Genomic DNA, 25,956 nt, shown 5'->3' on the forward strand with positions numbered 1-25,956 from the left:
GTTCATATTGCTATCAACAAACAGCATGACTCCACCCCCAGCACCATTTCCAGGTCGATTTGTGTAGTACAAATCATATCCTTCAAGTACAAAATCTACTCCTCGGTCCTCACTAAGCCAAGTTTCAGAGACAGCTACCACTTCAAATCGATAATTAAGTGAGTTTAAACAATCTTTAATTTTATTGAAATTTGCATATTGGCTTCTGACATTAAAATGAATTAAGGACACACCATCTCCTGAATACCTATCAGAGTTAAATTCATCTGTAGTATAATATTTACAATTATTATTGATATTGCTCAACAGGTGGCTCTCAGGATCCAGATCCATGTCAAAGTCATGCATTCTATGTTCTCCTAAGTCCCTTCCTATATTAAATATTTCAGAATAATTCAGAATTTGTTCACAACAGTGTGTTCAGCCATTAACAACAAAATAAAGATACTCCCAATTGTAAGACAAGTAGTCAAACCCTTGGTGACCGTAAACCCCTCTTCCATGCCCTCCCACCGTTCTCGGTTTCCCCCGTTTCCCCACACCCCACCTCCCCCCAAGTCCTTAAGTAGGACTTGGAGGAGGCATTATACCTAGCTTTTTTCAGATGCAACTGAGACTTTGCATGAGATGGGTGGACTAACGAAACTGTTGTCACCCTCCCATTTTTATAATACATTTTAGCTGTGTTCTGTAATAACGTCAACTGTAATCAGTCATTTCTCATGTTTACAAGCAGGCATGCAGTCATCTAGAGTCTTACCGGTGATGTTTTACCTTGCTTAGTTGCTCAGACTCAAGAGGAAGTTCTCCGCTTGACTTGGCTCCACAAATAAATAGTTCTTATTTCCTTTAGTAAGCTTGATCGTGGCCGGGTACAGAAGAAAGGCTTGGAAACCTTTTACACGGGCTTCATGCATCACTTTGTAGCATGATTTGCGACGTTTTGTTGTAGCCTCAGAGTAATCTGCAGCTAACTTGAGTTGGATTTTGGATACCTCAGGCAGAGTCTTCCTGGCCTCCTGGAGGATTTTATTTCGGTCAGTGTGCCGAAGACACTTGACGATCAGCGGGCGTGGGCGGCGAGGCTTGCCGTCCTCGGTATGGGGCTCAGCAAATCTTCCCAGCCGGTGACATCTCATCAGCTCCGGGCAAGCGTCAGCAAAGTTTGGGAATATTTTCAGTCAGAAAACTCAGTGCATTGGTTCCTTCGACTCCCTCCTTTAAATTTAATATGAGAAAATTGTCTCTACGCGCCTGATCTTCCATTCCGGTGAGTTGTTCCAGTTGTTTACGCATTGTTTCCAAACACTCTGCCACTGACTTTTCTGCAAACGTCAAGCACTCCTTTACGTTTGCAGTTTCAGCGCGTATCACCTTTATTTCTTCTGTATGCTTACTTAAGGTGTTGTGTAAAGAGTCGATCCGCTTTTCCAAACGGCCCATACGCGCTTCAGCTTTTGTATCAGCCTCTTGAAAATATTTTGCCATCAGCTCTTCCATGGCGTTCATCAAACTTGCGTCGGGGTTGCTGAGGTGTTTGTGAAATTCAGTCATTATTTGACGTTTGGCTGCACTTGACTGCCTAGTTTCGCACATTGACAAAAGGCAACTTTACCAGCAAATAATGATCCTTGTTACATGATAATCAGGCTACACATTCCAAAAAAATAGGCTTTTGTCTGGGAGAGTGCACCACCGGTCTCACCACACCGCCGCCATGTTGTTCATGATCTGCCTGTTTTACATGAACAAGTATAGAGATATTTTTCACTGGGCTACATTAGTTTAGTTCCAGCAGCAGAAATGTGACTCCACAGCTCCATGTTCGCTCCTTCATGGGACTAAAAAGTTGTTTTAAGTCGTCATTAAAGACCTCAAACTGACACATTTAGCTAACAGAGGCTGCTGCTAAACCAACTGTTAGCTTGTTAGCTCATCTCTGTCAGGAAGCCACAGACAGCTCTGTGTTGGTGGGAATTAATTCTAGCTAGGACATGAATTAAACTGAAGAGGACGATAGAAGCATGTCCACATGAGCTCTCTCTGTGTGTGTTTAGTCCTGGTTTGTGTTTTCAGTAGTTCAGGTGTTTGTCTTGTTGTTGTGGCCGTTGTCTGGGGTTTGGTTACGTGTCTTTGGATTGGAGTAGCTGTTAGCGTTGCCACCTTTCAGAAACGAAAATAAAGGACGCCCACCACGGCTCCTCAGGGCCACAGTTCAGTAAAACTGAACAGACATTCACAGATTCAGACTTCCTGCATCAATAACTCATTAGATATACATTGTTAAAACATAAACAATGCCTCTTTCCCATCGTTGTAAGGCAGACAATGTGCTACAAGCCCAGTTTTATTAAAAGTAGCTGTCTTTCAAGTTGCAGGAATAACATTGATGTCAACTGGAGCCAGTTGAAGGCTGCAGTGATTCTCGTGACAGTACAGTGTATCAGAGTGAGGTTACTGAATATTTGTGTCTCTCTTCGCTGTTGCAGCAGTTTTGCAATTTGCAGACCGTACCTGTTCCCTCCATAAACACCAACATTATTTCTGCAGCTTGAAAGACAGCTACTTTAGATCAAACTGGGCTTGTAGCACATCATCTGCCTTACAACGATGGAAAAGAGGCATCGTTTATGTTTTGACAACCTGCATCTAATGTGCTATTGATGCTGGAAGTCTGAATCTGTGAATATCTTTCCAACTTTACCAAACACGGGGCCACAACCACCCAAGGAGTGGTTTATTTAATTTTGAAAAAAGCATTTAGTCATACTTAAAGCTTTAAGTGCTTTATTAACACAAAACTAAGAGTCTTGTATTGTTTTATGATCACAGGTTCTGTCTAAAAAGATGTAGCATCATTTTAAACAGTGAAACCATACTAATAAAATGTAATGGCCAACCACTGTGCAATACTGGATTCTGCAAAAACTGAATGCAGAATACTGGACAAAGAAATTCTCTACAGATATTTTCCCATCTAAATCTTTTCTTAACACAATGAATGTATTAACTTATTTATGTGTGTATGCATGTATTTACTGACTTATTTATTTAGTACCGTTAACATGTCAGAGTTCTGAGTGAGTTTTTCTTTAGATAGACAAAGGCCATTTATTGATCACATATAGGCTATTAAAGAAATACTATTTAAAAAAATAAAAAGCATTTAAAATACTATTAAACAACTTATGCATTTACTGAGTCACTAAAATACTGTAGAGTGTACGGCCACATTAGTCTGACTATAATCATCCTCTGGTAAATTCACAACCATGTACTGATGTCTCTTACCAAAAGGGACTTCAGGAGAAGATTAGATGATGATAAACTGTGACCTGCTGCTTGGGTTCTCTCTGTTCTCATGTTTCTTACATGTTGGTCTCCTGATGCTGCCTTACAGCTCGTCTATGAGCAACAGAAAACACAGTTTGCCCTGTACCTATTGCCAGGGGTTCCAGTCGTCCAGTCTGTGCTTTTGAAAACGTTTTTGCTTCTTTGGATGTGGTGGAGTTTCGGGTGTAGACATTTTTAAACACGCGGGAGCAGTAGCGTTTGTAACCAGGAAACCCGTGACAGGACCGGCAAACAGACCTGCTGGTCCTCGCTACATAGGTCTAGGGAAGATGAAACTGGCTGCCCTTAATATTTCCTGTGTTTTATTTTGTTTATTGTGCATTTTTGATGCGTGTATGACAGACGTGTATGGGACATTTATGAAAATACGGAACAATTAGCGTCCCGTATTGAATCAATATGGGATGCTACAATTAATTGTCAAATAAAGGACCATTCCGTATTTTAAGGGACAGGTGGCAACCCCAGTACCTGTCTCCTGTTAGCTTAGCAGCTAGTTCTCTCTGGTTCTGAGTGCATATGTAGCCCCCACTAACTGCATGAAGCCCTGGGGTGAAACAGCAACAGCTAGTTAGCTTTAGCTGGAGTTAGCATAGGTGTAGGGGTGGGTCTCCTGTTCACAATCAGCCCAGAGTTCTGCACTACGAAGCCAGATTAGTGGCTCAGCAGGTATGTTGAGTCCAAACTCAGAGTTTTCAGGATCCTGAAGGTGTGTCTTTTTGTACCTGACCAGATCTCCATGGTAGCCGTGGAGCTAACCTGGTCCAGGTTGTGTTCAGAGTTTAGATGAAAATGGGCTGGAAGAAGCATCTCCCTTTAACCAAATCCTTTCCTAGCCAGTATTTCTGAGGAAAAAGTTGTTTCTGTAAACATGCTGAGCTTTATGTGACTAAAACCACTGGATGAAGTCGTGTAGTTCCAGGATCACACACAGTATGCGTGGCGTTGCCATGGGAACCTACATGTATGTGGTGGGTGATGATCAGAAAATCATAAATGTGTTTTAATGTCTGGTCTGTTTCCTCTGCTGGTACTGCAGCTGATAGAACACAGATTGGAACATTGATTATTTATTGGTATTTATCACACACAATATTCAATTAGTTACATTCATTTCATTTGGACACAAATTAAAGAGATTTCCTGCATTATGGGATGGTGTCAGACCTAAATGCTCTTCAATACAAGATCATGTTCAAATGTATGAAGTTTAAAGTTTCATAGTTTTATTGTTCGGTAAAATAAATATATTACACATTTTGTTTAGATTTCAGACCTAAAAGTTAAAAAATATGAGAACATGTGTTGAATTTCCCTTCAGGGATTAATAAAGTTATTCTATTGTGCTGTTGTTGTTCCAGCATCTATAAAACACAGGTTTCCTGCTGGTTGCCCTGACAACAGTGACATCATGGACATCATGAATTCTGCTTTTACCGTCTTTTACCGTCTTTGTGTCGCAGCTTCTTTTCTCCGTCTGAATGTGAGTAAAAGACACTTTAAACTGTTTTTTGTCACACCCTCTCCTGTGCCAGTGCGCTGACTCAGCTGATTAGGAGCAGCTGGGGCGAAGCACAGCTGAGTGCAATAGACAATCAGTGCAGTACAAAGCCTGGCTCGCTCCTCAGCTCCAGCACTGCGTCATTGCCACATACCTGTCAAATGCCTGCAGCACCATGTTCCTGTCTGAGCCACACTACACTCTGCCGCGAGCACAATGCTTTGGATTACTGGATCACCTTGTCTGCCACCCCCACTACATGCTGCATCCTGTCACCCGCACTCCGTCGTCTGAACTCTGCTCTCAGTGAGTTACCTTGCCGGACCTGTCCTCCCGCTTCACCCCAGAATCCCTCGCCACTCTCCCTCCCTCTTCCATCTGTTCCCAGTCCGTCTACTACTCGGTCCTCACCCCATCTCTGCCGCCACCTCCCTCAGCTCTGCTCTCCACCTGGTTTTCCGATTCCCCTCCTGGACACCTTGTTAGTTTCCCTGTTCCCAGTTAGTTTTGCTTGACTTTCATCGCGGCCATAAGCCGTCGCTTTTAATTTCGTTTTGTTCAGTTAACCCTCCACCACGGTCCTGCACCATCGCCCTCAGTTTAATTAGTTTCGTTTTAACCCTTTTCAGTTAATTTCTCTGTGCCTCCCTTATGGAGTGATTTCTTGTTTAATATTTTTCTGTTTAATAAACTCTTATTAATTCATCCTGCCTGTCTGTCGCCTGCTTCATGGGTTCACACCACCCCGCTCATGACAGAATGATGCAGCCACCTCTGAACCCAGCAGGCGCCCCGCCCAGCACCCTGAACTCTCCCCTAGAGATTTTTTCCTCCAGCGTGGAGAGCAAAATTTATTTTAAAACCATTTGCGATTTATGGTGGAAATGGAGGGAGGACCCAAAGAACATTACGGTCACCTTGGGTCGCAGAGTAGCAGCCCAGCGACCCTGGTTGATGGGCCACCTGCTGGCTGAAATTAAGGAGTTTTTAGAGACTCCCCTACCATACCTGACCGTCCCTAGTCATATTTTGCACCATCCCTGTTCCGTACCCACCAGTTTGTCTGCCTCTGGCCTAGTCGACCCTTTGGGCGCGAGCATACCACCTAGCAGCCAACCAGATCTGGTTTCCCCGCTAGCCACCACACCACCTGCAGAGGAGCCAGGTTGCCATAGGCGAAATGCCAGGAGGTGCCGTGGGGCTCCGGTTTCAGCTCTAAAGGGGTCCTGCGCCTCCTCGGTTCCTGAGCAGGGTGACATCTCTGCCACCCATGCGTTAGGAGGACCTAGTGTCGTCCCCTCACTCCCTGACGCACTGAGAGCGGCCTCCACAGTCACGGAAAGGCTGGCGGCCGCTCTACCCCAGCTTAGGGGGTCCGAGGCCGTCTCCCCCTCCCATGAGGCGCTTATCGCCTTATCGCCATCGCAGGAGTGGAGAGACTCAAGGCTGCTTATGAGATCCATGGGGAGTCTTTAGCCACCAGTGTAGATCCCAGGGTGGTTGCTTCATTTCTGGAGGCTCTTAACAATTCCGCTGCTGTCCTGGAGGGGCTCGACGCCACCTCATTCCCTCCGGCTGAGGAGAGGCTCCGTGCCGCCTCACTCCCTCCGGCTGAGGAGAGGCTCCGTGCCGCCTCACTCCCTCCGGCTGAGGAGAGGCCCCGTGCCGCCTCACTCCCTCCGGCTGAGGAGAGGCCCCGTGCCGCCTCACTCCCTCCAGTTGACGAGAGGCCCCGAGCCGCCTCACCCCCGTCTTCAGTTCCTGTGGGGCCCATTGCCCCGTCTTCGGTTCCTGTGGGGGCCATCGCCCCGTCTCCAGTCTTTACGGACCCCGCAGCCTTAGACGAGCTCAACGCTCCCCCCGCGGCCTTAGAGGAGCTCAACGCTCCCCCCGCGACCTTAGAGGAGCTCAACGCTCCCCCCGCGGCCTTAGTGGAGCTAAAGGCTCCCGCTGCAGCTCTGAAGGAGCTAAAGGGTCCCGCTGCAGCTCTGAAGGAGCAACAGGCTCCCCCTGCAGCGTCTAAGGAGCAACAGGCTCCCCCTGTAGTCTTCAAAGAGCTAAAAGCTCCATCTGCAGCCTTAAGGAGGTGTTCCACCTCCTCTGCAGTCTTAAAGAGGTTTCTCGCCTCCTCCGTGTCCTTGTTGAGGCATTCCGCCTCCTCCGTGTCCTTGGTAAGGCGAAACGCCTCCTCCACAGCCTTAGTTTGGCGAAATGCCTCCCCTGCTTTACGGAGGCATATTTCTCCTGCATCTTTAAAGAGGCGCTCCGCCTCTACTACATCTTTAATGAGGCGCTCCGCCTCTCTTGCAGCCTTGATGAGGCGCTCCGCCTCCCCCGAGTCCTTGATGAGGCATAATGCCTCCTCCAAGTCCTACTTAAGGAGGTGTCCCGCCTTCTCTGCAGCCTTAAGGAGGCGTCCCGCCTCCCCCGAGTCCTTGTCGAGGCGTCCCGCCTCCCCCGCAACCTTGAGGAGGCGTAGCGCCTCCCCCCGAACCCTGGAGAGACATAACTTCTCCCCTAAACCCTTGAAGAGGCGTAGCACCTCCTCGGCAGCCTTCAGGGGGCATAGCTCCTTCTCGGCAGCCTTGAGGAAGCGCAGCACCTCCCCCCGCATCCAGAAGAGACGTGGCTCCTCCTCGGTGGCCTTGAGAGGGCATAGCCCCTCCTCGGCAGCCTTGAGGGGGCGTAACGCATTTTTCCAATGTCTGAAGAGACTTAGTGCCACTCCAACACCAAGTGGTTCCCCTGCAGTGACCACTCCAACATCCTTTGGTTCCCCTGCGGGAGTCGTCTCCCCCGTCCTGTCCCTAGTCCCAAATCCTGTCCCGCACCCCGAAAAATACCCGGTCCTTGGTTTAGTTCAGTCCCCAGCTTTTTGTTTTGTTCAGTCCCCAGTCCGGCTTCCCACGGAGTTCCCAGTCACATGTCCAGTCCTGCCCTCCATCCTGCCCCCAAGGGGCCCCCTGTCCTGAGTTCAGTCCTGTCCCCAGTCCGGCCCCCGGAGGGGCCCTCGGCTCCAGCTCCGCCCCCCGGAGGGGCCCTCGGCTCCAGCTCCACCCCCAGAGGGGCCCACGGATCCATCGCAGTCCTCAGCCGTTGCTTTTAGTTTCGTTTTGTTCAGTTAGCCCTCCACCACGGTCCTGCATCGTCACCCTCAGTTTAATTAGTTTCGTTTGAACCCTTTTCAGTTAATTTCCTTGTGCCTCCCTTATGGAGTGATTTCTTGTTTAATATTTTTCTGTTTAATAAACTCTTATTAATTCATCCTGCCTGTCTGTCGCCTGCTGCATGGGTTCACACCACCCCGTTCATGACGTTTTTGTCTTCTATATATCTATAGAACATAAAACTGATTGAATCATTCATCATATTTTAACTCAAAAACAACATTGTTGTGACACAATTAAAACATTACCGTATTTTCACGACTATAAGGCGCACATGAAAGTCTTAGATTTTCTTCAAATTGTGCGGCACGCCCTATGGTGCAGTGCGTCCTGTGTGTGTTGTTGTTGTAAGGCGGACGTAGACCAGGTGGTTTTTTCCACGCATCACCATCGCTGTTGATCTGTGACTCTATGCGTGCCCATCTCACAGCCGATGTGAAAAAACAAGTGAAGCAAATGAACTCTGAGCTTGCCTTCATTCCGGGAGGCCTGACAAAGGAACTCCAACCGCTGGACATCGGTGTGAACCGGCCGTTCAAAGTAAGGCTGCGAGCGGCGTGGGAGCGATGGATGACCAATGGAGACCACAGTTTCACTAAGAGTGGAAGGCAGCGCCGGGCGAGTTACGCCACAATTTGCGAATGGATTGTAGATGCTTGGGCTAACGTGTCTGTTGGCACTGTTGTTGGAGCTTTCGCAAAAGCCGGCATCATTTCCGAGGCGCAAGACGGAAAGTGACTCTGACAGTGAAGAAAGTGAACCTGGCATGTTTGATGGAGGTTTAGCGCAGCTGTTCAATTCAGAAACAGAGGATGAGGACTTCCATGGGTTTGATTGATGATGATTACCGGTAAAAAAAATGTGAAAACCACACTCAGTTTTGCTCCCGCTCTATTTTTAAATACGCACACTTGTGTGCTTGTTTTATCCATGTGTTTTACCATGCTCGCGCCTATTGATGATTAAAAAAATTTTAGTACTTTGTAATCAATACTTAAATAAAGCACAACCAAACTCAGTTTTGCTCCCGCTCTATTTTTAAATACGCACACTTGTATGCTTGTGTGTGTGTTGTTGTTGTAAGGCTGACGTAGTAGAGGACACCATGAGAACGTTAAAGGGGGAAGTGTGGGCATGGATTGTATATAAAACCCTCACCATATAATCAGGTGCGCCTTATGTGTGTGTTAAATACAGTAATGGCACACATAACTGAGACTGCGCCTTTTGGTACAGTGCGCCTTTTGGTCGAGAAAATACAGTAAATAAATCTTTTATTCCTTAAAACCAAATCTTCAGACATGTTGGGGTGTTTCCAACCAGCAGTAGTTCTCAAACTGATGCAAATAGTTCTGAAATCAATGTGTTGGGGTTTTTATTTTTTTCTCATTTTGTGTCTTAATTTTTTTCTGACTTTTACCATTTTATGTCTTAATTTGTCTCATTTTTTTATAGTTTTTCTTTTTTTTCAAATTTTTACTATTTTGTGCTGCCTTTGTGTCATTTACGTTGTAATTTGTTATATTTTTGTAGTTCTGTGTATGTTATCCCGTTTATGTTGTTTTGTGTCTTAATTTTTCTAATTTAGGAAATTTTGGAACCCAATTTGTCTAATTTTTCTAGTTTGGGGTCTGAATTTGTCTCATTTTTGACCATTTTTGTCGTTTCGAGTCTTGTTTTTGTCATGTGATGGATCATCATTCTGCATTAATGATGAAAGTAGATGGCAGCCAAGTCAACTCCTGGTTTGTGTCATCTAAACTTTTATTGTCTTGTAGGATTAACTGCAGTCCTGCTGCTACACAACAACCTCCACCACACCAACAACACAACTGTTCATTAACTGCTGACGTATTCTTTGACTTTATCAGGGAGCCACCATGACTTCAGAGGACCTCAAAAAGATCCTGGATGATCTGGATGACAAGGAGCTGTCTGTATTCCAGTGGTTCCTGCAGCAGCCCAACAATGTTCAAGACCTCCCAGCCATCACAAAAAGCCAACTACAGACACTAGACAGGTGTAAAACTGTGACTGTGATGGTGGAGACTTATGGACTTCAGAGAGCTGTGCAGGTGACCAGAGTGGTTTTAGAGAAGATCTCCAGGAATGATCTGCTGCAGAAGTTTCCTACCAGCAGCTCAGGACCAGAAGGTCAGTCACAAGACAAGAACAACATATCATTACAGTCAGAAAGATGCATGATGGTTCTGCTATATGGAGCGAGAACAGTCTCATAATTCACAAATGCACACAGAAGAATTCACAAATGTAAACTGGAATTCACAAATAAATTAAGAAAGTTCACAAATGTATTTCTGCATTCACAAACTGCTTTTGTGTGTGAATCTTTTTTGAGACTGCCCTGCCGTCGTCTCGATCCACAAATGCATTTTTTTCAACACAGAAGTTTCTGTAGCCAATCAGATGTCTTCCTCCTTTCAGCCAATCACAAAAACTCACCCCACATGGGGGTGAGTGTACTGTTCAGCCAATCATATGAACGCGTCCGCCTGCCCATCGGAGTCATAGATATGAAGAGTGTGTATGGGGCGAAAACAAAAAAAGGAACAATGCCAGCTCATTGCGCTGCATTTAATTCCACACTACAGCAAACGTTGGAGACAAGGAAACTTGGAATAACTTTCCATAAGTAAGATTTTTTTTTGGTTCTTTTTTCATTGTTTCTTGTTCAGAGTCTATGAGAGCTAACCAGTTAGCTGCTAGCAAATCACTAACGCAAGCTAACAGCTAGACAACCAAACACCAGACGATTATTAGTAGCTGTAGTATAGCTGTACAAGCAGTAGTAGTAGTAATACTAAAAGTACACGCAGCAGTAATAGTAATACCAAAAGCAGCAGTAGTATAAATAGCCGTTAGAGTAGTAGAAGTAGTGTCAGCATTTGTACTAGTATTACAAGTTGTAGTAGCAGAGACAGTATCAGCAGCAGTAGTTGGTGTATTACCACTACCACTACTAGTAGTCGCATTACTATTAATACCACCAATACTACCAATAGTAGTTATAAAGCCTAACTCATATATATCCAGATTAGCATCTATGTTCTTCCTCCAAACCCATTTTATGATTGGGATTTCAGGCAATTCTTTAGGACTGCTCTCACATAATTGAAATGTTACTAAACAATATTATACTGATCAAATTAAATAACTTTGGTCTCCAGTATATTGGCTACTGCTGTTCTTTGTCCTTAATTTAACATGATTTATTTTTAGATATGTTGTTGTGTACAGACTTATTTACTTTTTTGTCTATTGCTCTTACTCCATGTAGGTTTCCCAAAGACTTTCGGCTGAGGAGGAAGTGGAAGCAGCTCTGAGGAGGGTGGGGTTTGCTGCAAGTGATGGGTCGGTGCTCTGCAGCAAACATTTTAAACCTGATGAGTACAAAATACAAGAAGGAATCGTGCAAAACGGTCCTCTTTCAGGGTTTCCAGCCATGACTTTGTATGAAGGTGAAGTGTTACTTACTCAGGGACACACACAACAATGTACCTGTGTTTTGTAAATGTAAATAAACTGTATTCTGTTCCAGTCTGCCTCTATCTTGTTCTAGTCTATCTCCTTCTTAGATGCATGTAACAGCCTCGAGAGAGAGAGAGAAAGAAATAATTAAATAAAAATTAATTAATATTAATACTTAAGCTGTTTATTGTAAATGTAAATAAACTCTATCCTGTTCTAGTCTAACTCCTTGTTATATGTATATAATGGCCTAGATATATATATTTATATATAAATACATAATAATAAATTAATCTTAATAAGAAATAAATAAATAGATTACATTTACAATTAAATCTTTTGATCTCATAACATTTTCTATGTATCCAGGCATTTACATTTATGTGTAATGGCTGAACTGAAAAGAGTCCCTGGCCTCTGGACCTAAAGAATATGATAACTAAAATTGCAGGTTACATTTGTAGGAAGCCTTTTTCAGTGTTTTTTTTTTCAGATCACATATTTTCTATTAATAGTACATGTTTTGACGTTGAGAATAAAGTAAACCACACGAAAATCGGTTGAGAAATGAGCAAATTATGATATATTTTCAATGTACATGCATTGCTTTGAATGGGAACTTTACCCCCGTCAAGATGGCCGCCATGTAGGCACGCCGATTAGCCGGCTGCTACAGCACGCTGGTGCATCTACTCTTTATATCTATGCTTAAAGCATTGTCCCCATCAGACGCCATGGTCACTTCGATGGGCAGCTTTGCTCTTCAGGCCAATGAGCCGGTCAAGTGAAACGCTTTGCGGACACGTTCATATGATTGGCTGAACAGTACACCCACCCCCACGTGGGGTGAGTTTTTGTGATTGGCTGAAAGGAGGGAGACATCTGATTGGCTACAGAAACTTCTGTGTTGAAAAAATGCATTTGTGGATTGAGACGACGGCAGAGCAGTCTCAAAAAAATTCACACACAAAAGCAGTTTGTGAATGCAGAAATACATTTGTGAACTTTCTTAATTTATTTGTGGATTGCAGTTTACATTTGTGAATACCAGTTTACATTTGTGAATTCTTCTGTGTGCATTTGTGAATTATGAGACTGTTCTAGCTCCATACTGCTACAGTCTGATAGAGTTCAGGTTCTGCTACAGTCTGATAGAGTTCAGGTTCTGCTACAGTCTGATAGAGTTCAGGTTCTGTCAGTTTTTCCTGAGTCCACATTAAGGTCAGTTCCTCTGTAAAATCTACTGATCAACCCTACTGACTAAGTGCTGCCCACTGCTGTTTAAACCTTGATAGAACACCAAAATTTGTTCTGTATGAGCTGACCTTCTGTGGAAGCAAAGCATGTCCTCATCTGTTCTCACCAAATTATGAGTCGATCAGACAGTTTCTGAAGATTCTTCATTCATTCTGTTTATCTGGGAGTGGTCCTGCAGTTTACAACCAGAGGGAAGCTGACCAATCAGCTCTCAGTAAGGACAGAGACATGTTATTGAAGCAGCTGCATTCCAAATCACAAACCTTTAAATTTAAATACATGCTGCAGATGACTGTTAATAGAATGTGGGTCAGAACGGCCAGAAAAACATGTTAGTTGTCCTAACATGTCCTACAGCATTCAAAATCAGTTTGAATGCTGTAGGACATCTGGGTATTTCTGACATACTACATTTAACATAATATGTACTGGAACATACTACATCTTTTTCTGTGCGTACCATCTGGGATGTTAGTATGTGGTACTATGTAACATTATGTTATACTTTTAAACCATCAACAGCCTCCCAGCGACCTACCACACTGAAAATGTCAAGTCTTCAGAGGGTTTGGATGGAGCAATAAGGCAGCCATGTTGGCTGACTATTTAAGGGGACACTGTTGCTGCATCCTGGGCTTAGCTCCACCCTGGATGACTGCGGCTGCTTTAAAAAGACAGACCTTCTTCCCTCTATAGAGCTCTGGACGTCACGTGACTCCGTTTGTTTACGCCGCCATGTTGGCAGGAAACTCCGCTTCAAAATGAATGGCGCTGGTAGAAAATTTACGCCGTCTGAGTTTACTTTTCATTTTAAATCAGACGATATTATAAAATATACAAACAAACTGGACAAACTAAACATATCCGATCCATATCATGCCCCCGGTATCTTATTTAAGAATCTTGAGGTGGTCGGAGCGGACCTTTTACCGGACCTGCGGTACCCTGACAAATACAATTACCTGATAAATTTTCCTTCATCCTACTCCGGTGAATCTCTTAAAGCGTATAAAAGCCTTGGGGGTATAAATGGACACAGGCTAACTTTGTCACCGGGATTCAGATCTGGAGTCTTCCTGCGAAGGATATCACTGTCATCACTGGGAGGGTAAGTGTAGCTTTGTCCTATTAAATTCGCATGAGCAGCGAGCATCATATTGCTAGAAATTACGCGATCAGATATAAAGCTTAGGAAACGGATTCTGTACCTGATACAAAGTGGTCACTACATAAGCGGAATCCGTTGCCTGCGGGTTCCCACCGCTCCATTTTCTTCTGCTCGCTTCTTGCGCGTTTTATGGCAGTGATCCACCTCTGTCGTCTTTCAGAATCTTTGGGAATCCGATAAAATGCTCTCCCCTTTGCTCGTCCTCGGCTGTTCTGGCATCCCGGGGCGCAAAAACTGTCCACCATATCTCTGATGTCGACGCTGAAGAACGTTTAGGAGTTAGCTGGCAGTAGTTTAAACAGCGTGCCTTCCTGCCAATATGGCGGTGTTTTGATTTCAACTGTTGCATGCCGGGATTGTGTGACGTCATCTCCGGGAGCTCTATAGCAGAATGATGATGAGGTGAGGCCAGAACACTCTGTTCTTCAGAATGGTCTGGATATGGCAGACTAATGTCAGAAGAACATTAGGTTTTACTTTGAAGGAGCAGTTTGGTGTCAGAAAACCAGTGTTAATCAACACCATAAACTCATCAATAAATGTCAACATAAAATCCCTTCTAAGTCTGTTGTAGCTGAAATAAATGAAAACAGTAAACAGTACTGGCTCCTGCCAGTAGCATATGCTCGTCTCAAAGATTAAGCCATGCAAGTCTAAGTACACACGGCCGGTACAGTGAAACTGCGAATGGCTCATTAAATCAGTTATGGTTCCTTTGAACCATAACATGGGATCTCTGTCTGTCTGTCAGTGCATGTCAATGTTGTTGGAGAACCTTCAGAGAACAGAGAACCTTCCTCCTCTCAGAATCAGCCTCCTCTTCCTCAGACTGAAGGTAAAACTGATGGATTGTTTGGTCTGTAAAGAAAGATGGCAGCAGTTCCTCATGCCTGAAATGGAAGCTGAGTTTAAGCAGGTTGCTTTGTACAACACAGAACAGTGGTTGTCTATGGAATTGCATGAGGCAGCAGGTTGTAGTGTAGCTGTAACAGAACGGTCAGTTTTATGGCTGGTGAGCCTCAAACCCAATTTTCTAAACTGGTGCCCATTTTAAGCTAATTTCTGAGAGCCTTTTGATGGTGAAGAAAACTGTACTCACTGACACCTTGACTGTCTTCAGTTTCTCTGTAGGAAAGACCTACATTTTAAGTGTTATGATGGTCTGTCTCTCTTCTATTGTTAGTTTCCTTTTCCTCTCCTTTTTTGTAGCAACACACTACTTTCTGCAGTACAATACTGTTCTAATAATGCTGTGGAGGGTTCCATGGTGTGTTCCAACACTACTTTATGCAGACAGAGGGGGTTGAAAGGAATCTAGAAAAGTTGGGACACCTGTAGGATTTGGTAGCTCCAACTTTCAAGACTTGATCAACCTCCATTGGTGAAGAACAGCTTTAAGTTGTTAAATCGTTTCTGTTCCCTGAAAAAGGCCTTTTTGTGTCAATCTAAAATGTGCATTACTTTTCAGTTTTGGGTAACCTTACTTTTTTTTAAAAACCTCTGGCAGTTCACCACTTACCTTTGTACCATTTCGAGCTACTCATTGGACTTGAACTACTTGAATTTCAATGAAAAATTGGGGCAGTCTAAAAATTTTGACTGGTAGTGTATTTTGATGATGGCCCCGGTGATCCCAGAACAGGGCTGCTGTTCCAACTCTCCGTTTTTAAGTTATATTGTCTTAAGGGTCTTGCCCTAATAGGAACTCTCAGAACAGCTTAATCTGGACTTTAGGTAACCCATCTACCTTCTGACTGCCTCCATAGTTAACCATCTGGGTAGCCATTTTTCTGAGTTGCCCTTTCAGTCAGTTTTTTCAGTCACTTTCCTCCAAATGATCAGGGTATGTTGCTGTATTATGTGTAGAAGTTAGGATGAAAATCACACTAATGTAGGAAAACATTTACTTTTCCCATTCACTAGAATATCCATTTTGAAGCATTAAAAATCTCACACACAATTGGCCAACTTTTTTCCATCAGAAGTTATAGATGGTGAATTAAAAGTCCTACTTCTTTTTAGTTGCTTACTTGTTTGTGTTTTTCCAGCAACAACAGAGGTTTCTGTAGATGCACACCTCACACTGTTCCCTTCATGTTTGACACAGATCAGACTGTTCCGGTACCAGAACCACGTCCCATCAGATATTACCAACAGAAACTTCAATCTTACTTCCAGGACGCGTTTAAGGTTACAACAGAGGGGTGGGCAGCAGATAAGCAGCTTCTGGTTGATATCTACACAGAGCTGTACATTACAGCTGGCCGGGACGTGCACGTCAACACACAGCATGAGGTCCTACAGATTGACAAGGTGTGGAAGCCATCAGACACAGAGACACAGATCCAACCCAGAGACATTTTCAAGCATCCTTCTGGAAAAGACATACCCATCAGAACAGTGCTGACCAATGGGATTGCAGGGATTGGAAAAACATTCCTCGTGCGCAAGTTTGTGTTGGACTGGGCTGAAAAAAGAACCAATCAAGACGTGCATCTTATTTTCCCGTTCACTTTCCGTGCCCTGAATTCACTGCAGGGAAAAGAGTTTGGTTTGGCAGAGCTCATTCATTTCTGTATCCCAGAAACTGAAGACATCACAGTGGAAGCTCTGAATTACATCTTTACAGCTCTGCAGTCATCAGGAAACAGCAGCTACAAGAAGAGCAGATTCAAACTGCTGTTTGTGTTTGATGGACTGGACGAGAGTCGCCTTCGTCTGGACTTTCAGGTCGACCACATTCCCTCTGTGGATGCAACAAAGTCAACTAAAATCGAAGTCCTGCTGAAGGAACTTATCAGTGGAAAACTGTTGCGCTCTGCTCGCCTCTGGATAACCACACGACCTGCAGCAGCCAATCAGATCCCTCAAAACCTCGTCAACACTGCAACAGAGGTCAGAGGGTTCACTGACCAACAGAAGGAGGAGTATTTCAGCAAGAGATTCAGTGATGAGGAGCAGACTTGCTGCATCATCTCCCACATGAAGAAGTCACGAAGCCTCCACATCATGTGCCACATCCCAGTGTTCTGCTGGATCACTGCTATAGTTTTGGAGGAGCTGCTGAGAAGCAGAGAGGGAAGAGATCTACCCAGAACCCTGACTGAGATGTACGCAGAGTTTCTAAGATTTCAGATTGATCACACAAAAGAAAAGTACGGTCCAGAGAAGTGCATTCAGTTCATTAAGTCATTAGCTAAATTGGCTTTTGAACAGCTGCAGAAGGGCAACCTGATCTTCTATGAGAAAGATCTGAGAGAAAGTGGCATCAATGTGAGTGAAGCCTCAGTGTACTCAGGAGTGTTCACAGAGATCTTCAAAGCAGAGCGAAGACGGAAACGGGAAGACAAGATGTTCAGCTTCGTCCATCTGAGTGTTCAGGAGTTTCTGGCTGCTCTTCATGTCCATCAGACCTTCACTGACTCTGGAATCAACCTGCTGGAAGAACAACAAACTTCCTTCAAGAAGCTGAAAGTATTTCTGAAGAAACCTAAACTACAACATCTCTACCAGAGAGCTGTGGACGAGGCTTTACAGAGTCCAAACGGTCACCTGGACTTGTTCCTGCGCTTCCTCCTGGGTCTATCACTGCCGACCAATCAGAATCTCCTACCAGGCCTGCTGACACAGACAGGAAGTAGCTCACAGACCAATCAGAAAACAGCGGAGTACATCAAGAAAAAGATCAGTGAGGATGTTTCCGCAGAGAGAAGCATCAATCTGTTCCACTGTCTGAATGAACTGAAGGATGCTTCTCTAGTGGAGGAGATTCAACAGTCCCTGAGATCAGGACGTCTGTCCACAGATGAACTGTCTCCTGCTCAGTGGTCAGCTCTGGTCTTCATCTTACTGTCATCAGGAGAACATCTGGACGTGTTTGACCTGAAGAAATACTCTGCTTCAGAAGAGGTTCTTCTGAGGCTGCTGCCAGTGGTCAAAGCCTCCAAGAAAATTGTGTAAGCAGTTGGAGACTGAAGATCCTTTTTCATTTTGCTGATGTTTCATCAGTATAATGTGCTTTTTGTCTCTTCAGACTGAGTGGCTGTAATCTGTCAGAGAGAAGCTGTGGAGCTCTGTCCTCAGTCCTCAGCTCCCAGTCCTCCAGTGTGACAGAGCTGGACCTGACTAACAACAACCTGCAGGATTCAGGAGTGGAGAGTCTTTCTGCTGGACTGGAGAGTCCACACTGTAAACTGGAAGCTCTCAGGTCAGGACTCATCAACCTGTTCAACTGATGACCATTTAAAATGTGTTTTTATTCATGATGAGCAGAACAGCTGAGGTGGGAGGTTTTCTGTATTTGTATGACTCAGATCAGTTGTGTTACTGACCTTTAGCTCTAGTTTCTCTTCATGAGGCCTCTTCCACTACAGGAACTGAACAACCTGGAACCTGCTTCACAGAACCAGAACCTGTAAGAACCTGGGAAGTCTTAGTTCAAGGTTCTGTTTTAGTTTCACTGTTTTACTAAATAGAATGTTTCAGATAGACGTTGATGAAAAAGAAACACCCGAACAAACATCTTATGTTCACACTTGAACTTGTTTTATGGATCTTCTCCAGGTTGTTTTCTCCTGACTAGATCCTTTCTTGTGTTGTTTCTACTCTCAGATGTTCATCTCTTTGGGTAAAAGCGTCTGCTAAATTAAACTGTAGAAAGTTCAGTTTGTTCAATGACTGAACTCAGTGCAGTTCAGCTGGTGGACAGTTGGACTGTTGTTTCCATTCTTATCTGAGGTTCAGGTCCAATTCCTTCTCACCATTGGAGCCCAAACATCCACTGAAGCAGTGTTGTCTTCTGTCTTTACTGAGATCAAGGAGATCCTCAGTTCAGATCCTCTTGATATACTCTTATGGTCTAGAGAGATTTGGGGTGTTTATTAACAGCAGAGGTGAGAGGGTGCAGGTAGGAAGGTCTAGGCGCTAAAGAGAAACAGACAGACTAGTAAAGGAAAGGAGGCAGTTAAAGAAGCAGTGGAGGAAGTTATCAGAAGAAGAAAGGGAGGAAATTAATGTGTTGCAGGAGGAACTGAGAAGCAGGTTAGCAGTACTCAGAAGGGCAGAACACCTTAGGGAGAAGAGAAAGAAGAAAGAACGTGTAAGGTTAGCGTTTTTTAGGAACTGTTAAGTTTGTGAAGGACATGTTTAATCAGGAACATGGAGGACAACTTAAGGCAGCAAAGTCAAAGGTTGAAGAGTATTTGAGTTTGACGTATTCAGATTCAGAGGAGAATAGAAACATAGGTCTTCCTCCTGACATGTCACCATTGGGGGAAATGTGTGAGGAGATGGATGTTGGCCTACTGAGATGGAGAAAAGTTGTGGAGGTGGTCAGACATGCAAGAGCTTCGTTGGCCCCAGGGCCTAATGGAGTCCACTACAGGGTCTACAAGAGTTCACCTGGTATCTATAAGATACTGTGAAGACATCTGAGAATCATCTGGGAGAAACACAGTATTATTCAAGAGCGTGGCATAGGACAGGAGGTGTTTTCATCCTTAAGGACAAGGAGTCATCAGATCTCATTTTATGGCAGGATGTAAAGTTTCACTGTTAGCTTTCACAATGGCTATGGAGTTAATGATCAGGGCTTCCAAGTGGGTCGTAGGTGGAGAGAGATGGCAGAATGGAATGAGTCTTCCACCAGTTAGAGCTTCTATGGATGATATGACACTGATAACTACAACAGTAAATGTACACAGAGGTTGTTAGATATAATAAATAGGAATGTCAGATGGGCTAGTATGAGGGTCAAGTCTCGTAAATCAAGGATTATTTCATTATACAGAGGGAAAGTAAGTGATAAGAAGTTTTCCATAGATGTGAGGAAATTCCTACCATTAGGGAGAAGTCAGTGAAGAGCTTAGGAAGGTGGTATAATGTGGACCTGAATGATGAGGAACAAGTTGTACAATTTAAAAAGGATGTTGCAGAAGGGCTGGATAGAATAGATAAATCAGCGCTCCCAGGAAAACTGAGGTTGTGCTGTTTGCTGTCTGGTTTATATCCTAGATTAATGAGGCCAATATCCATTTATGAAGTCCCATTATCCATGGCACAGAGAATGGAAAGGCTAGTTAGTTCTTATTTTAGGAAATGGTTGGATGTTCCCAGGTGCTGAAGCAGTGTAGCTTTGTATGGGAAAGGGAAAGTTCAGCTGCCAGTATCCAGTCTAACAGAGGAGTTTAAATGCACCAAGGTTAGGACAGAGCTCTTATTGTCTGGGAGTAAGGACAGTTTAGTTAGCAATGTGGTTCTGAATCCTACCAGGGGAGGAAATGGAACCAGAGAGCAGCAGTGCAGGAGGCAGAGGCAGCTCTGAGGCTGCAGAAATAAGTAAATAATGTTCAATCTGACCGGGGAGGCTTGGAGCTTGACCCAGGTAAACCAGCGTGGAGCAAAGCAGGTCCAAAGGAGAAAAGAAAGCTGGTAGTGGAACAGATGTGCAGACAAGAGGAACTGTTAAGGGGGGCAAATGCAGTTGGTCAGGCCAAACAGGGGCAGTGGTTGAACTGGGAAGGTGTTGAGAAGAGGAAGCTCAGCTGGAGGGACCTGTGGAGGATGGACGAAAGCTGTATTAGATTTCTAATAGGGGCAACATACGATGTGTTTCCAACCCCCCAGAACCTCAGACTCTGGATAGAAGGAAACCAATCCTGTCCGCTGTGCTCAGGTACTGCTAGCTTACAGCATATTTTGTCTGGTTGTAGAATTAGTCTGTCACAAGGCCGGTATACATGGAGGCATGATTAGGTGCTGAGAAGCTTAGCTTATATAGAGGAGAAAGCAGGAGAATTATGGAGGTTCTATTAAGGAGAGGTTAGTGGAGAAATTAGTTGGAGATGGGGAGAAGGATAGAGGCTGGAACCTATGATTGGCAAATGCAGGTACAGTGCCTATCATAAGTATTCACCCCCTTGGATGTTGTACCCTTTTATTGCTTTCATAAATCAATCATGGTCAATAAAATTTAGCTTTTTTAACAAAAAAGATTCATTGGAAAAAAACTCCTTTTTTTTTTTCTCTTTAGATAGCATTATCAAGTAGCAGTTAGCAGTAGGTTCTTGCATCTTAGATGAAGTCTGCTTGCATAGTCTCTGTCTGTGGTTAGCTTGGCTGAAGTAGTGAAATATTTTAGCAATTCGTGGTTAGCATTAGCCTGTAGCACTAACAAGTCTGGTGAGCTGACTTGTATAGTTTCCTTGTCAGTGGTAAGTTTGTTGTGGACGTGGTGGTAGTCTTGCAGCTAGCTGTCTGTGTAGGTTCTCATTCATCCAGGTCATGGTTATCCAAAGTAGTTCAAATCAATCCACTGGACTTTAGGACAACATTTTGCCCTTTTTGGATTGTGAGGTCTGCATAGAAGAGGAGTAGAAATACCAAGAGTCTTTTCACCAGGACAGAAAATACTGAACTTAATGTTTTACTTCTTTTCTTGTCTTTGTCTCTTCAGACTTAATAACTGTAATCTGTCAGAGAGAAGCTGTGGAGCTCTGTCCTCAGTCCTCAGCTCCCAGTCCTCCAGTGTGACAGAGCTGGACCTGACTAACAACAACCTGCAGGATTCAGGAGTGGAGAGTCTTTCTGCTGGACTGGAGAGTCCACACTGTAAACTGGAAGCTCTCAGGTCAGGACTCACACTTTGAAACTGATGTGATTTCTATCAGTGGATAAACAGCTAACCTGAGTACAATCATTTCTGCTGATGGGATTCATCAAATGAGCTTTTACTGAACTTGTGCAGGACTTTGTCAGGGTTTATTTTTGACATGATTAAATCCCACTAATCATTGTTGAGATTGTTGATTTGCTTGAGACGCATGAAATGTGCAGCAAAATGTATCTGAAAGACAAAGAAGAAAAGAGAGTGAGAAACATTCAGCCAAGTGTTGTCCATCAGGTTTGTGTTGTTTTGTGTGTGCAGACTGTCAGGCTGTCTGGTCACAGAGGAAGGCTGTGCTTCTCTGGCCTCAGCTCTGAGCTTGAAGACCTCAAGTCTGAGAGAGCTGGACCTGAGCTACAACCATCCAGGAGACTCAGGAGAGAAGATGCTGAGAGCTAAAGTGGAGGATCCACACTGCAGACTGGAAACTCTCAGGTACAGACAGACAGACGCTCTCAGGTACAGACAGACAGGGACTTTTTTGCCTAGATCAGTGCTTCTTAAATAGTGGCGCCCCCTGGGGGCAGTGAACACACACCACAGAGCAGGAGATCTGAAATACTACAAACAAACACACAGAAGACACAACGGAAAAATATTTAACAGGAATGAGAAGAAAGGCAGAGAGAGAGACGGAGATAATGAGACAAACAAAAATATCCTGAAAGCTCAGATGAGGAAATGTGACGAAGCATCTGTAGCTCTTAGCTTCACTGTTTGACTCTGAGCCAAGGTGGCTGTCACCAGGGAAAGTCTCGTCCAGGCGTAAACTAACCGTGACGTCACCCGTTGGTTTCAACGCCGAGAAAATGAAGCCCGGATTTTGCTACTTCCTGGTCGCCGTTTTGGATATTTTGGAGCCAGTGACGTAAAAAGCGTCAAACAGACTGGACCGGAGAGCAACTCGGGGTAGGATTGGCTGAGGACTCTCTTATCCCGCCCACATTTTACCGCAGAGGCTTCTGTTGCTGTCTATCAAGTATAGCCACGCCCCCTGGCTCCGACAACTTTAACGATTTATTTAAAATTCAGTATTGATTCATTTTAAGATCGGACACCTGATCTCTCATTTTGACCATGAAAACTAACGGGAAAAAAATCCTGAGCTGTAGAACATCAGTCTATCAAATTTTATTTTTTCCAAAAATGAATTGGAGTCTATGGAGCAAAAGGTTTTTGGAGCCAACCCTAGCGGACGGCGTGATATTGCAAGTTTTTGACACTTCCGGGTTGGCTTCAATTCTGGAGCCAGATGCTATGTCCACTATATACACACGTGGACAAAATTGTTGGTACCCCTCAGTTAAAGAAGGAAAAACCCACAATTCTCACTGAAATCACTTGAAACTCACAAAAGTAACAATAAATAAAAATTTATTGAAAATTAAATAATCAAAATCAGCCATCACTTTTGAATTGTTGATTAACATAATTATTTAAAAAAAAACAAACTAATGAAATAGGGCTGGACAAAAATGATGGTACCCATAACTTAATATTTTGTTGCACAACCTTTTGAGGCAATCACTGCAATTAAACGACTTCTGTATTTGTCAATGAGCGTTCTGCAGCTGTCAACAGGTATTTTGGCCCACTCCTCATGAGCAAACAGCTCCAGTTGTCTCAGGTTTGATGGGTGTCTTCTCCAAATGGCATGTTTCAGCTCCTTCCACATATGTTCAATGGGATTCAGATCTGGGCTCATAGAAGGCCACTTTAGAATAGTCCAACGCTTTTCTCTCAGCCATTCTTGGGTGTTTTTGGCTGTGTGTTTTGGATGGTTGTCCTTTTGGAAGACCCATGACCTGCGACTGAGACCAAGCTTTCTGACACTAGGCAGCACATTTCTCTCCAGAATGCCTTGATAGTCTTCAGATTTCATCGTACCTTGCACACTTTCAAGACACCCTGTGCCAGATGCAGCAAAGCAGCCCCAAAACATTACTGAGCCTCCTCCATGTTTCACCGTAGGGACAGTGTTCTTTTCTTCGTATGCTTGGTTTTTGAGTCTACGAACATAGAGTTGATGTGCCTTACCAAAAAGCTCCAGTTTGGTCTCATCTGTCCAAAGGACATTCTCCCAGAAGCTTTGTGGCTTGTCAACATGCATTTTTGCAAATTCCAGTCTGGCTTTTTTATGAATTTTTTTCAGCAGTGGTGTCCTCCTTGGTCGTCTCCCATGAAGTCCACTTTGGCTCAAACAACGACGAATGGTGCCATCTGACACTGATGTACCTTGGCCTTGGAGTTCACCTTTAATTTCTTTGGAGGTTGCTCTGGGCTCTTTGGATACAATTCCAACGATCCGTCTCTTCAATTTGTCATCAATTTTCCTCTTGCGGCCACGTCCAGGGAGGTTGGCTACTGTCCCGTGGGTCTTGAACTTCTGAATAATATGAGCCACTGTTGTCACAGGAACTTCAAGCTGTTTAGAGATGGTCTTATAGCCTTTACCTTTAAGATGTTTGTCTATAATTTTTTTTCGGATGTCCTGGGACAATTCTCTCCTTCGCTTTCTGTTGTCCATGTTCAGTGTGGTACACACCTTTTCACCAAACAGCAGGGTGACTACTTGTCTCCCTTTAAATAGGCAGACTGACTGATTATGAGTTTGGAAGCACCTGTGATGTCAATTAAATGACACACCTGAGTTAATCATGTCACTCTGGTCAAATAGTTTTCAATCTTTTATAGAGGTACCATCATTTTTGTCCAGGCCTGTTTCATTAGTTTGTTTTTTTAAATAATTATGTTAATCAACAATTCAAAAGTAATGGCTGTTTTTGATTATTTAATTTTCAATAAATTTTTATTTATTGTTACTTTTGTGAGTTTCAAGTGATTTCAGTGAGAATTGTGGGTTTTTCCTTCTGGCGCTAAATGTTTCCTTCTTCCTGAGGGGCTGAACAGAAAACACCAGAGAATCAGTGGAAGACAGGAAACACCAAGAATGAAGAAGAAGAACAGTTAGCTCAGCTACACACCATGACTAGCCTAGCTTAGCATTAATGCTGAGAGCAGAGGGAAACTGTTACCCTAGCTCAGCATTAATACTGAGAGCAGAGGGAAACTGGTAGCTTAGCTTAGCATTAATGCTGAGAGCAGAGTGAAACTGTTAGCATGGCTTAGCATTAATGCTGAGAGCATGGGTTCCTATTAGCCTAGCTTAGCATTAATACTGAGAGCAGAAGGAAACTGTTAGCCTGGCTTAGCTGAAATACAGGAAGCGGGATAAACTGTTAGCCTAGCTTAGCATTAATACTGACAGCACAGTGAAACTTTTAGCCTAGCTTAGTTCAAAGACAGGAAGCAGAGGGAACTGTTAGCCTAGCTTAGCATTAATACAGAAAGCGGAGGGAACCTGTTAGCCTAGCTTAGCTCAAAGACAGGCAGCAGGGTAAACTGTTAGCCTAGCTTAGCATTAATGCTGAGAGCAGAGGGAAACTGTTAGCCTAGCTTAGCATTAATGCTGAGAGCAGAGGGAAACTGTTAGCCTTGCTTAGCATTAATACTGAGAGCAGAGGGAAACTGGTAGCCTAGCTTAGCATTAATGCTGAGAGCAGAGGGAAACTGTTAGCCTTGCTTCGCATTAATGGTAAGAGCAGAGGAAACCTGTTAGCCTAGCTTCGCATTAATGCTAAGAGCACGTTGAACCTTTTGGCCTAGCTTAGCATTAATGCTGAGAGCAGAGGGAAACTGTGAGCATAGCTTAGTGTTAATACTGAGAGCAGAGGGGAACTGTTAGCCTCGCTTAGTGTTCATGCTGAGAGCAGAGGGAAACTGTTAGCCTAGCTTAGCATTAATACTGAGAGCAGAGGAAACCTGTTAGCCTAGCTTAGCGTTAATGCTGAGAGCAGAGGCAAACTGTTAGCCTAGCTTAGCATTAATGCTGAGAGCAGATTGAACCTGTTAGCCTAGCTCAGCATTAATACTGAGAGCAGAGGGAAACTGTTAGCCTAGCTTAGCATTAATGCTAAGAGCAGATTGAACCTGTTAGCCTAGCTTAGCATTAATGCTGTGAGCAGCGGGAACCTGTTAGCCTACATCAACATCAACATCATATTGAAACATACCGTGACAGGTTTAACAAAAATTACTTTGAAATGAAATTTTAAAAAACTCTCAAAAACAAAAAAACAAACAACAACAAAAAAAAGCAGCTGAGCAAATTTAAACATTCATAGGAAATAAAGTTTTTTACAAATGTTAACAGTTTTTTTTTATTTCTGGTTATCAGATGGGACTATTGACTAAATAATATTCAAATTCTTTATGGAAGACAAGATAATTTGGCTTTTGATTACTGAATTTTGCTTTATGAATGTGAAATTTTACTAATATTAATATGAGATTGATG

At 43.7% G+C, this 25,956-nt stretch overlaps 3 protein-coding genes across 6 annotated transcripts in view; 2 read left to right on the forward strand and 1 right to left on the reverse strand.

Moving 5' to 3' along the window:
- Positions 1-25,956, forward strand: part of LOC127531863 (zinc finger protein 665-like) — a 149,680-nt gene that overhangs the window by 77,760 nt on the left and 45,964 nt on the right. The window lies entirely within an intron of this gene.
- LOC127531862 (NACHT, LRR and PYD domains-containing protein 3-like) overlaps positions 1-25,956 on the reverse strand; it is a 116,636-nt gene that overhangs the window by 27,292 nt on the left and 63,388 nt on the right. The window lies entirely within an intron of this gene.
- The window catches only part of LOC127531861 (NACHT, LRR and PYD domains-containing protein 3-like), a 38,008-nt gene that overhangs the window by 7,468 nt on the left and 4,584 nt on the right, over positions 1-25,956 (forward strand). Inside the window, exons 2-7 of one of the 3 annotated variants that reach the window (XM_051942093.1) lie at positions 9,894-10,176; positions 14,688-14,771; positions 16,044-17,892; positions 17,970-18,143; positions 21,390-21,563; positions 21,861-22,034. In XM_051942093.1, the coding sequence (XP_051798053.1) occupies positions 9,903-10,176; positions 14,688-14,771; positions 16,044-17,892; positions 17,970-18,143; positions 21,390-21,563; positions 21,861-22,034 (2,729 nt within the window). In that variant the 5' untranslated portion in view covers positions 9,894-9,902. Of the gene's footprint in view, positions 1-9,562; positions 10,177-14,687; positions 14,772-16,043; positions 17,893-17,969; positions 18,144-21,389; positions 21,564-21,860; positions 22,035-25,956 lie in introns of those variants that run through there. The other 2 variants (XM_051942094.1, XM_051942095.1) reach the window with 2 other exon arrangements.

Source organism: Acanthochromis polyacanthus, chromosome 22 (genome assembly GCF_021347895.1).
Source record: "Acanthochromis polyacanthus isolate Apoly-LR-REF ecotype Palm Island chromosome 22, KAUST_Apoly_ChrSc, whole genome shotgun sequence".
Lineage (NCBI taxonomy): Eukaryota > Metazoa > Chordata > Actinopteri > Pomacentridae > Acanthochromis > Acanthochromis polyacanthus.